Raw genomic sequence first — 13,126 nt, forward strand, 5'->3', positions numbered from 1 at the left:
ACAAAGAAATCATTTGCTGCCATTCATGATATATAACTTCTACAAGCTATACAATCAGTTCAGTTCAGAGCCCTGATTTTTTTATGTCAAGGTTTCACTGTTACTTCGTTGTGCCTTTTTATATCAGCACATGCAAATTTTACCAACGTATTCTCATACAACGGTTCGTATGATATCTTACGAAAAAGTAATTTCTCCTTTTTTGTTCATTTTCTTACGAATGTCCAGCAACACGTGTCCATTTCCACTCGTTACACGCATACAGTCTTTTCAAGATAAACTTCTGTCTTCACAGAAAACAAAATCTTCCTTAGGTTTAGGCAAAAAAACTGCTTAGGTTTAGGAAAAGATCGTAGTTTGGCTTAAAATAACTCTGGAAGTGGTGTAACTTAAGTATGGAAGTGACATGACAAATAAATCAAAGTTGACTTGAAGTTGAAATCTGGTGCTTTTTTTACCTACCCATCCACCCTGACCTCCTACGTGGTGTTCGCTGCTTTTTATATTTCCTTGTTCACGATTATGTGAATTACACACAAATTGATTTTGTGGGATATACAGGAATTACAGTGTATTACTTTTTGTAGGTAGAGCTACGAATGGTGTACGAGGCCAGCCTGATTTTACACTTAACAGTCGACTGACATAAAAAAAGTGGACGAATCTACCAGGAAAAAAACCCATCTAAACATTCCATCTATTATGTCCTCACATTAGGACGCTGTTAACTGAATGAGGAATGGAATTGAAGCTAAGTTTGAGACCATAAAGTTTAATTGGACAAACTGTAAAATAGAGTAAAATAAATGGGCTATAATTGCATATAATACAGTAGGCCTGCTCTCCTTTCAGTCAACTAAAGCCATAATTCCACAATAAATGATGAATGGATGAAACATGTTGCTAAAAGTTTTACTTAGATTTTCAGATTTTCCACTGAGAGCTTGGACAACATGGTTATCATAGTACTAACTACTACAAAGTAAAATTCTTCCCTGAGACAAACTGTTGATTAAATCACTTTTTTGTATTGGTGTTATATCTGTGTCATGCCTGAATTCTAATTCTAATGTAGTCATAGTAACCTGTTAGAACCTGAGGATGAGGATGTCCCTTCTCTCCACATCATCACCAACCTCTCGGCCAGTCCTGACACATCTAGGATTTATAGTTCCCTTTGGGCTCTTGCTCATGCACGCACGCACGCACGCACGCACGCACGCACGCACGCACGCACAGGTTGAGAAACACAGAATTTCGAGCAGCCAACAGCCCACTTCACGTCCACTGGGAACAGGTACGTGTCATTTCCTGTTCTTGTCTTCACCTCTCAAATGTCACAACCTGACTAAAGCAGTAAGATCTGATGGCACATGAAGGAGAAGAGGAGAGGAGAGTAGAAGAGGAGAGGAGAGTAGAAGAGGAGAGGAGAGGAAGAGCGAGGAGAGGAGAGGAGAGGAGAGGAGAGAAGAGGAGGAAGGGAAGGGAAAGGAGAGGAGAGGAGAGGAGAGGAGAAGAGTAGGAAGGGAGAGGAGAGGAGAGGAGGAAGGGAAGGAGAAGGAGAGGAGAGGAGAGGAGAGGAGAGGAGAGGAGAGGAGAGGAGAGGAGAGGAGGCCATAACAGTAGCATGTTTAACGAGCCATTTCCAACTAATGATAGAGGTCTGGTTGAGAAAACATTTGAATAGAGTACAGTTACTGTTTTTAGCTTTGTCATTATTGAGACTGTGTCTGGGCTCTGATTTCTTCATAACATAGGACATTAAGAATAATATATTGCTGCCGACTTTATGCAGCACATCATTATTGCTCAAGTTAAGTAATAAATGTGGGGGGATTTGTACAATGGCCTGCTTTATTATTGAAGTTATTGTGCAGCTGAGAATAATTTGCTTGCAGCTAACAAGCTCCATACAACAGTAACCTATTGTAATAAATAATACTCACACAGCTCAATAAAGAAACATATAGACTAACGGCCTGCATTCCTCACTCTTTACACTAAATTATCACTCTTTATGAACAACGCTTTACACAAATACCTGAGTTGATCATGTATTGATCGTGAAAACCAAAATTCAGCAGACCGTGCAGTGCACCTAATCCTTCACTAGACACTCGCTACAGTACATGTTATTAACATAATAGACTGGGAACACAATATAGTGAAACTACACAGCTGGCCACTATAAGTCCCATGACCTAGACATGTTAATCCCTGTCCAGACATGCTGCAATACCTCCTATAGAGCAACATGATTAACTTCAACAACTATGCAGGATGCTCATAAGAATGTATACGCACACACACACACACTATATATACACTACATATACCATACCCTGCATACAGACATACACAAAGACACACAATGCAGGATTACAAGACAAAAGAAAGCACACACACACGTTCCAAATCCTCATGAACACACATCCAGCCATGCAACACTAATTACAGATGTCAAAGAGATTAATGATGTTATTAACGCAGCATGTTTAAGTCACTAATGTTTTGTTTGTGATTATGTTTATGGATCATGTAAGATACATATATGCAGAAGTATCATAATAATTGTGATGATATATGTATGATTTGGGAAAACATTTGCTCTTGATCACAGTTGGCAGATCATTTGTCTTAATTGTGTACTTTTCAAGGCTCTGTGGTATTTTATGTGTGGGACTGATACTGTGAATTAGTGTGTCTATGTATTTATTAGGGCTGTCAAAGTTATAACATGCGATAATAACATGTTAATGCAAACTGGTTTTAATGGCACAATTTTTTTTGAATGCATTAACGATCTTTCAGAGGTTGTAGCGCGCTCAGTTTTAAAACTAGAGTGACGTCATATGAAAATCAAAAATCAAAGGATTCCATTGGTACCAACTATATCATACCAGCTTGTCGCAAAGGAGGTTAAATAACGCTCCGAACTTACGCCAGCTTTTGGCGAGGAAAGCCTGTAATGGCCATTTTCAAAGGGGTCCCTTGACCTCTGACCTCAAGATATGTTAATGAAAATGGGTCCTATTGGTACCCACGAGTCTCCCCTTTACAGACATGCCCACTTTATGATAATCACATGCAGTTTGGGGCAAGTCATAGTCAAGTCAGCACACTGACACACTGACAGCTGTTGTTGTCTGTTGGGCTGCAGTTTGCCATGTTATGATTTGAGCATATTTTTTATGCTAAATGCAGTACCTGTGAGGGTTTCTGGACAATATTTGTCATTGTTTTGTGTTGTTAATTGATTTCCAATAATAAATATATACATATAGTGGCATAAAACAAACATATCTGCCCACTCCCATGTTGATAAGAGTAATAAATACTTGACAAATCTCCCTTTAAGGTACATTTTGAACAGATAACAAATGTGCAATTAATTTACGATTAATCGTGATTAAATATTTTAATCGATTGACAGCCTTAGTATTTATCTGTGTGCACAAACGTACCTATTCCTGCAAGCTCATCTGTGTACATGACAGTGTGTGTTGCATGTGTATTTTTCTCTCTGAAAGTGTGTGTAGCCTCCTGTTATCTTGCTTTTTCTTACCAGGCAGGTCGCAGCCGAGGACCTCCATCCTCATGCCGATCCCAGCGGGGGACCACCTCTCCGGAAACACTCTGATGTACTGGGCCACTATCTCCTCGAACCGCCGCACCTCTGGAGTATCGTAGTGGCCGTTCCCCTCGAAAATCTAACAGGAGGGAGGCAGAGGCAGGTTGATAGTGATGTTATTAGTGTTTAGAGATTAGACAGTGCTTTTCTGTTTTTATAAGAGCAAAGATAAAACCATTTCCCCTCCAGTATAAAAGATGTTTTCCTGTCAATTCTGACATTCGTAAGTTCAATTCACTCAATACTCCACTGATGACAGCTGCTTTTTTTTTTTTGACTGTAGCTCAGCTCAGTCAGATCCTGCTGTGATTTAAAGGAAAACGTGTTACAAGTCTCACTGCTTGTCCTAGAGTTTGTCTTAAAGCCAAAGCTGTCTGAGACGTGCCTAAGATACAACGTGATGAGTGATAAGCTTTACTCCGCGTTTGTTTGATATACGTGGCATCTGTCAGAGTGGGTGCACTGAAACATGGTTCAGTGGTGAAGACAGCATTGAGGATGAGTATCCTGAAACAATGGAGAACGACGCTGCAGAGGTGGTTAAATTTGTCATTTTACCGTTCACGTCTCAGTGGAAAACAACAGCGAAATCGTGAGCCTGTCTCTCCAACGTCATATAACACTACTAATCAGCATTGTTTCCAAGCACAGTATGACATGTGTCATAAAAATAACAACAGAGACTGTGTTGCCTTTGATTTTCTAGTAATTTTTTTGAGGCGGCGTGCAGCAGCCTCTGGCAAAAACACGAGATTTATTACAAGCTGAAAACCGCACCAATCCTTTCAAAATGTGGGCTGTGAATGTTGTAATATTGGTTTCATTAATTGAATTGTATATTTCTGTCTTCCCCGTTTCTAGAGTTTAAAAGAAAAACGTATGATGAATTTCCCAGGATGCTCATTTAAAAAGACAGGCAGATGAGAGGGAACAGGATTTTAGCATCAGGAGAGAAAAGCCTGGCACTAAGTAGTACTATTAAAGCGTTTTAAGGCAGAGTCTCAGAAAGGAGAACAGAGTTTAAAGTGCCCGGCTGTCTCACAGTGCGTTAGACTGCCAGCAGTGTTGATGCAGGAAAGACATTTTTAATTAACACCCATGAGAGTCAAATAGAGGATGAGTGAACAGGAGAATGAGACACAGAGGAAAGCAGAGAGAGAGAGAGGCAAAGACAGAGGCAGGGAGAATGAGGAGTGAGGTGATTAAATTGAATTATTATCAGAGCTGTGGCTGTATTAAATGGATTTTTCTTTTCCTGAAAATGACAAGGCAGAGAGAAAGAGAAGGAGAGCAAAGAGGAATTGAGTTGAAAGACAGCTATAAATGAACTACAAATGAGGGAGAGCTGACGGAGACAATCAGAGAGAGGCTGGTACATATGTATGTGTCAGACAGACACGGTTCTCTCTCCGTTACCTTAGCAAACCCGGTCTTGCTGTCGGTGATGTGAGTCCAGTCTTTGCCGGTCAAGCTGTGCGCCAGTTTGTACTTCCTGACGAACGCTCTGTTCTCGGCGCTGGTGCTGCCCTCGAGCCCTCTTGCACCCTGGGTAATAATGCCCCGTACCATCTTGGGCACGCCGAGGTCCACCTGCAACACAGACAAACACAATCATTACTGATAGCTCGCTCTCTGCACCACAGCAGCCCTTCACTCTCCAGATCCCCTGTCTATTGCAACAACTCTGACTTCTCCTGCAGCCTACACCATCCGTCAATGCTGGTTTTCCATTACAGAACTTTAAATAAGTTGCCAGGCTTAAGAATAATGTGTTTTCTTTTGCATTTCTATTGTATTTCAGGCACAGGGTCAGTTCAGAAATACGAGCTAGTCGGTGGCTCATAATGGTGTCCACTGTGTGAAACACTTTGTTGTTTTGCATTTGGCTGGATGAATTGTGATCCTTGATTGTTGTTATATGGTTATTCTCAGTTTTCTTTTTAGTAATCTTCTGGTACATCAGTAAAAAACTGTGTGTTTAATTATTTTTTACCACTTGCAACATATAAATGTAATGTGCTATAAGAAACAGGATCAATCATAAGGACAAGGTGACGTACCTGCAGCCACTCTTCTCCAGCTATGGGTTGTGTCGGGTTGGGAAACCAGCCGGACCGACTGGCCACCAGCCTGGCGGCCCCCATGGAGCCGTGGATGTCTCTCATGGACGACGCAGAGATCTGGGAGTCCGGCAGCAGCCCAGACAGCATGCCTTGTAGCTCTGAGCAGGGAGCATCTGAACAGGACACAGAGAGAGAGAATGGAATAAGAATACTTGATGTTACTGCTAATCTCTCTCTAAAGCAAAGAATGCAATCATTGCATAGTAACACAGTGCTAGGCAGAGTTTGGGAAACTTTCCTCTGCTCTCTCTTAGTGTTTCAAAGATCAGTCCAGCATAACAGGATTTCAGTCACTTCATACAGTTTCTTGCATTAAAAGGGTTGATGTCGGAGCTTTGTTGAATTAACTTTTTTTTAAATGGTCTCTGCATGCAACTACATTACCAAACAGTAATAAAATAAAATTGACAAAAAAAGATAACCGGATGTTTACTGTGATGGATTTTATATCTCAAGTCTGTGAAATGAAAATGTGAAATGAAATTAGAGGCTGCCAGGAAGGTAGGAATCGAAAAGCTGCTTCGGAGACGGTCAGGAGTGATGGAAGTTAACGGGCATATTATTATCATCCTCTAAAGTCTATTGGATTTTCTGCTCTCTCTATAGCTGCACGAGGTTGCTAAACATCTTAAAAACTCTTCATGAATGAATGTGACTTCAAGGTCAGGAATGATTTAATATCACTGTTTGATCTCATCTGGGAGTAAAACTCTTGTGCGATTGCGACGTGAATTGTTAAAACACTGCACTCCGCCGCTCTCCATCAACCCTTTTCATTATTTTTTGCCTTCCTGCTGCTGCGAAGTTGATGCATAACTTTAACCGAGCGTCCAAAGGGGATTCTTCATGGGGAATTGAGCCAGAAAGCTCCCAAATGGAGGAACTAAATGAGAGCATGCTGCAGATCAAAGGGATGCTGTTTATTATACTGACAAATGTGTTTTAGTCTAACAAGCATCAGAATATGTTATTGCCGTGAATAATGACAAAAAAACAACAAAGGGAGCAAAACAAAGTGACCATTTCTATTTGAAAATGATGGGATAAAATAAGGATACACCCACACTAATATGTTTTCATTTTAAAACGCATAACTTTTGATATGTTTATGCCTAGCGCCACACTACGGCGGCATTTTTGAGCCCCTAAAAAGGGGACGTTTGAAAACTCTGTTAACCCCGTTGTGGTTTTAAATCTCTGGGGTTGTATTTTAGTCTGGACGGGCAGAAACGGGGACCTTTGAAAACGATGACGCAGACACCCAGGTTCACTTCTTGATTGGGTCTTATCAGTCATAACCTGTCCTTCCCTGATTTGTCACGCCCAATCATGTGAACTTTTTCCGGAAGAAAACAAACAACATCAGCCAGTGGTTGATTTCACCATCGATAAGGAGTTACAAGCATTGCTGACCTTGTTGTCTCTGCTAGCAGCTGTTGTGCAGTTAAACTCTGCATTTTATAATGCCACTACTGCCTACATGCGCAGGAGGCACATAATATTGCGATACTTATATGTATTGATATTTTCTTACACCCCTAGTGAAGTCATGTGATATGCGTTTTCAGGCGTGGTAGTATGGACGGAGATTAATTCCGAAACGGCCCTAAAACTCTCATCTGGACGGAGATCGTTTTGGTTTTGAACAGATGAAGAGGAATGAAGGGAAGAGGCAGGATAAAAGGTGAGGAAGAAGAGTTAAAGGACAAGGAGGAGATAAAGAGATAGACAAAAGGTCAAATAGAAAGAAGGAAGGTGGAGAGAACAAGTGAATAGAGAGGGTGAGAAAGATAAAGAGAGGGAGAGCAGATTGACAGTGAAGGGTGACGCTGATTGATGGTGACATTCTTCGGGTCTTCGTGGAGATGAATGTTTAATGCCGTGACGTCTGCGTCTCACTACAGTAAATAATGAATCAACAATAAACAACAACAGCTAAGCCATGAGCTCCCTCAAGCTCTATAAAAAGACATGAAAACTGATTAGCCAGAAGAAAATTCTATTATTGTGTTTTTCTTATGTTTTTGCTATCTACAGTATCTTTTTAAGCAGCTGCACTCCAGCAGGGTTTTTTAACTCTGGAGTGCAGTGGGAGTCGATGAGAATATCATCTCTGGAGATCACAGGAGCAGAAATAGCTAGATATCACACAGCAGCATGAGAGCCCTTAAAGCTCTCACACACACACACACACACACACACACACATATACATAGACACACAAAGTCATACATGCACATAGAAGTTGAATAGACAAGGTCTCTCACACACTTTCACCATGCTCTGATGTTTAGCCCACACATGGACGCACACACACTGTGCTTTACCTGATAACAGGGTCTTACAAAAGCTGTAAAGTACACCATTGAAGCTCTACCTCGCCGCCGATATGCCGCACTCACACACGTATAGCTTTACAAACACGCACGATGCATAAGCCCGGTGAGAAAAAATGATAAAGGTGCTAAAAATAAATGATTGATAGGTGCTGCAGGGCTAAAATAAAACGAGATTAAGGGAGGATGGAGAGCGGAGAGTTGAAGATTTAAGGGAAGGGACAGGGAAGAGAAAATGAGAGGCACAGAGAGAGAAAAGTGGGAATGGAAGCTGTCAGCGAAAGGCAATAGAAGGACAGAGGAGAGAGTAGAATGAGAGGGGAGAGAAAACATTGAAGAGGCAAAGATAGAAAAAGTAGAGAGAGAGAGAGAGACATAAAAGTGTGATTTAAGTTAATGACATGTCACTGACTGACTGCTTTATGTCTGCCTTTATAGGCCTGCGTAGAGCATTATCACCCCCCCTGGCAGTGTGTGCGGCTGTCTGCTTGTCAATATGTGCAGGGGAGGAAAAAGAGATGATACTGCATAGCTATTAGCGGGTATGTTTGGGTATAAAGTAAGGATGTCGATTAAAATATTTAATTGCAATTAATTGCATGATTGTCCATAGTTAAGCGTGATTCATTCTAAATTAATCACACATTTTTTATCTGTTCAAAATGTACCTTAAAGGGAGATTTGTCAGGTTTCTCAACATGGGAGTGGGCAAATATGCTTGCTTTATGCAAATATATGTACATATTTATTATTTGAAATCAATTAACAACAAAAAACAAGAACACATATTGTCCAGAAACCCTCACAGGTACTGCATTTAGCATAAAATAATATGCTGAAATCATAACATGGCAAACTGCAGCCCAAAAGGGAACAACAGGTGTCAGTGTGTCAGTGTGCTGACTTGACTATGACTTGCCCCAAACTATATGTGATTATCATAAAGTGGGCATGTCTGTAAAGGGGAGACTCGTGGGTACCCATAGAACCCATTTTCATTCACATATCTTGAGGTCAGAGGTCAAGGGACCCCTTTGAAAATGGCTTTGCCAGTTTTTTCTTGCCAAAATATAGCGTAAGTTTGGAGCATTATTTTAGTACGACAGAGTTGGAACCAATGGATTCCTTAGGATTTGTAGTTTCATATGATACCAGTATCTTCACTCTAGCTTGAAAGCCGAGCCCGCTACAACCTCCGAAAGATCGATTGCGTTAATGCGTTCAAGAAATTAGTGGCGTTAAAATGAATTTGCATTATAGCGTTAACTTTGACAGCCCTAGTATAAAGTTTCTCTGCGGGTTACAGGTATATCTTACTGAAAGTGTGGCACAACAACGTGCTTACCTCTAAAGTGACACTCCGTCATCTCTCTCAACTTAAGCCTGAAACTGTCACAACATTTTGCATATAAAGTCGGTGTTTTCCTCAGGCCCGGTGATGGATTGGAGACATTACAAGGCAGCAGAGATGGGCAATACACGGGGAAACAGGAATGGCCAAAAAGCTGTGTTTGAATGGGTTCTCACTGCTGAGAGTGTAGTGAGAAAACAAGGTGATATATAATGCAATTTCAGGTGTTAAAATAGGGTAAAAAAATAGGCTGTTGGTAGACAAAAACACAGGCAAAGATACCTGATGTGTCCTCTTTTGCCTGCTCTCTCTCTCTGTATCATACGTAAACACACACACACTACACAGGGACTCACACACAGGCAGTATCATATTGTTGTGGTGTGATTGTGATTTGTGTGGGTGCTGAAATAGCCCTCCGAGATAAGAGCATATCTGTCCCTCTCTATGGCCACTACGATGGCAGCAGAGAGAGGCTCTAACCCAATAATGATACAGTGGAGCCGACACACACACACACACACACGCACACACACACACACACACACAGACACACACACACACTGAAATGGATTGAAACTCCCTCTCTTTTATTTCTATATCACACACACACATACACACAAACACAGACAGTCTAATTAAGTTTTATCTATTTATAGTATTGAGCTGATTATGCTGGTTGAAATCGTGTTTGTTTGCCAGGGCTGCAGATGAAAGCTGAGAGCCTGTTACTCTCTGATGTTATCACCCACACATCACACTCTAGTATTATTCTATTAGGACTGAGTGTGGCTCTTTTTGTGTGTGTGTGTGTGTGTGTATGCTATGTATGAGTGGGAGACGGAGAGGGAGGATATGTATATGAAAGAGCGAGGGCAAGAGTGTGAGCGCACATGAGAGTGGGTGTGTTGTGTGGCATGAGAAAAGACGGATGAGAGGAAGGTATGAATAGAAGCATCGGAAGGATTGATGGATGGATAAATTACTCAATTGTTTATAGAAATGAGTTGTTGTTCTTTTCCAGGAAATGTTTTCTGAGGGAGTTATTTCTGCTGTGACCCACCTTCTGACCCGCTGTAAAAGCCGGTATATCACTGGTCTGACCGCTACCGTGTTTTCACAAGAGAGAGTCCCATGAGGAGGAAAAAGTCTGAGAAACTCTACGGAAGAAGGAACTTTATCTTTACTTACCCGTAATCTGACAACCGTAAAGCTCGAACCGCAACGCGATGCCGTTCTTCCACGTCTGAGGTCGGATTCGTACGAAGCGGGCCAGGACCGGCTGTGGGATCCGGTTTAGAACCACCTCTGTGGCGTCAACGTTGGCGTGGAAAACCTGTATAGAGAGAGAGGAGCAGACAGGATTGAATGTTAATGGCTGTAGGGATTTTCCCTTGTTACCCCGTAGAGGAAGGGCAGAGGGCAGCGTGAGCGACACAACTACATGATGGATGTTGTCTCGACATTTTGTTGACATTTATGGTTCCCAGATGATGTCTCCTAATGGCTTTGGTGATCCCAATCCATCTCTAGAGCACCCGTGAGGTTCACATTTGAGTTTTTTTTTAGTGGAATTTCTCAACAACTATTGGATGTACCTCCGAATGAACTGTAATAACTTTGGAAATGCCTTTAAAAATTTCATCTAGCGCCATCATCAGGGCGAAATTTGCATTTGTCCAATACTTTGGTTTATGACTAAATACCTGCCAAACTCATGACATTCCCTTCAGCCTCGGCCATACTTGTTTAGTGCTAATTAGCACATTTTAGCCACTAAGGCTAAGTGGGAAAATATAACCCTTTAAAGAAACAGTTCAACATTTTGAGAATGACATGATAAGAAAACAATCTCATGTCTCCGGGTCATGCCTTCGCCATGGTAGGAAGAAATATATCGCAACCAGAAAGGTCTGATGGCGTCCTTTTGCATATAAGTAGCCATGTGCTTCCGTTCAGAATAAAGGAGAAGTGTGAGGACAGTTTTCGGACTATTGGGGTTTCGGAATAATGGGCCGTCGGAACAATGGCATGGCACCATCTGTGCTTTGTTGACATAGCCGGGCTGGCTGTGTGTGCCTTTTAGTGTATGTGAGCGTGCCCCACTGGCTAGCTCATGGTCACTGCTCTGCTCTGTGCTCATACAGCGGTTACAGCAGTTGTGGAAGCGTAATGCCCACCCTCCGGTTCCCCCTCAGGTTAATACTGTTAGCTCTGTCAGCACTGTTTCCGTTGTTTGCACTGTTAGCGCTGTTAGCAAGGTTAGGGTCGAGTCTAGAAGGTAACCCAGGAGTTGGGAAACTCTCACAGTATTGTTACGGTTAGGCATCAATCTTGAATAGTTAAGGTTAGGATACGTCATCGGGCAGCTGGTTTATTGAGAGCTTTTGCAAGTTTTTGCCAGATTTCGCATTTTGCAGGTTACCTTCTAGCCATCGCCATGTTGAGGCAATACAAATGCTCTTAATTTTGTATTGAGCATCTTTAACCCGGGCATATAAAGAGACACAATCATGACAGTAACATGACAACTCAAATATAACTTAATGGTCTAACATGAGTTAAAATTACAACAGACTTCTATGTGCACACACATATAGCCTACACAAATACAAACACACTGAATATATTGCTTCTGTTCACAAAGAAAGAAATGAGTGCAAAGGTTTTCTTACACACTCACAAACACACACACACCCACACAGTCTGAGGGCATGCAGTGTGTAATAAATCAAGGGTGTAAGTATGTGGGAGAGCATCCTCTTCTCACGTCCCCTTGGCTCAACCACACACAAGCAGGAAAACATCATCTTTACTCGCACAGAGAGCAAAGAAAACACTCCCCTCAATGCACAGACACACACACAACATGATACTGTCTCACACACACACACTGTCTTACAATACTCCCTCTCTGAGCTCCCACATCCCTCAGCCCACACACACACACAAAGTAATTTCCTCTGAAAACACACACAAATACAGATAAAAAGGAAGCTGAATGCAAGCGCACATGGCCAGAAGCACTCTTCTTGTCTCTTGACACCGAGACTTTACATCTCTGTCTATCTGACAGAGTGTCATGTCTCCGTGTCGTCTCTATTGGGCTCACCACAGGAAAACACAGCTGGGCTTCTGCTCCTCTCCCTATCATTTCACTTTCTGTCCTCCTTTCTGTCTTTCTTTTCGACATCTCTTTCTCTCCCTCGCCGCCATGATGATATACTGCTGTAAATTTAAGGAAAAAAAGTATATCCTCTTGTTTCATTAGAGAACCTCAAAGGCTGTTTCCCCCTCTGTGTCTCCAACACTCTTTCTATTATGTTACATCAGTGCTGAAAACACAGCATAGTGTGTTTATTACAGAGAGCAGTAAACCTCATTCAACGGAGCCAAAGGCCTCGCAATTACTTGCTTGGGTACTCATTTATAGATGTTCGCTTTGTTTTTGGAGTGTGTGTTTCTCTATGTGTGTGTGTGTGTGTGTTAATTCACTATTTTCTTCCTGTTTCCAATCCATTAAACAGAAGGAGCCGTCAGGGGTGACAAAATATGGATGAAAGGGGGTTTCTGACTTGGAACAGGAGCGAGCTACTGGGCCATCTGGGAATTGAACCCATGACCCACTGGGTGTACGACACAAAGTCACAGGCAGGGAACTCCTGCCCTTACAATGGCCTTAATA

General features: G+C 41.8%; 1 protein-coding gene across 2 annotated transcripts in view; it reads right to left on the minus strand.

Moving 5' to 3' along the window:
* The window catches only part of nrp2b (neuropilin 2b), a 119,098-nt gene that overhangs the window by 43,301 nt on the left and 62,671 nt on the right, over nucleotides 1-13,126 (minus strand). For both annotated transcript variants that reach the window (XM_037788973.1, XM_037788974.1), the window contains exons 8-11: nucleotides 10,633-10,777; nucleotides 5,692-5,867; nucleotides 5,048-5,221; nucleotides 3,566-3,710 (exon numbers count right to left, since the gene is read on the minus strand). In XM_037788973.1, coding sequence (XP_037644901.1) covers nucleotides 3,566-3,710; nucleotides 5,048-5,221; nucleotides 5,692-5,867; nucleotides 10,633-10,777 — 640 coding nt within the window. The remainder of the gene's footprint in view (nucleotides 1-3,565; nucleotides 3,711-5,047; nucleotides 5,222-5,691; nucleotides 5,868-10,632; nucleotides 10,778-13,126) is intronic.

The sequence above is a fragment of the Sebastes umbrosus genome, chromosome 13 (assembly GCF_015220745.1).
Source record: "Sebastes umbrosus isolate fSebUmb1 chromosome 13, fSebUmb1.pri, whole genome shotgun sequence".
Lineage (NCBI taxonomy): Eukaryota > Metazoa > Chordata > Actinopteri > Perciformes > Sebastidae > Sebastes > Sebastes umbrosus.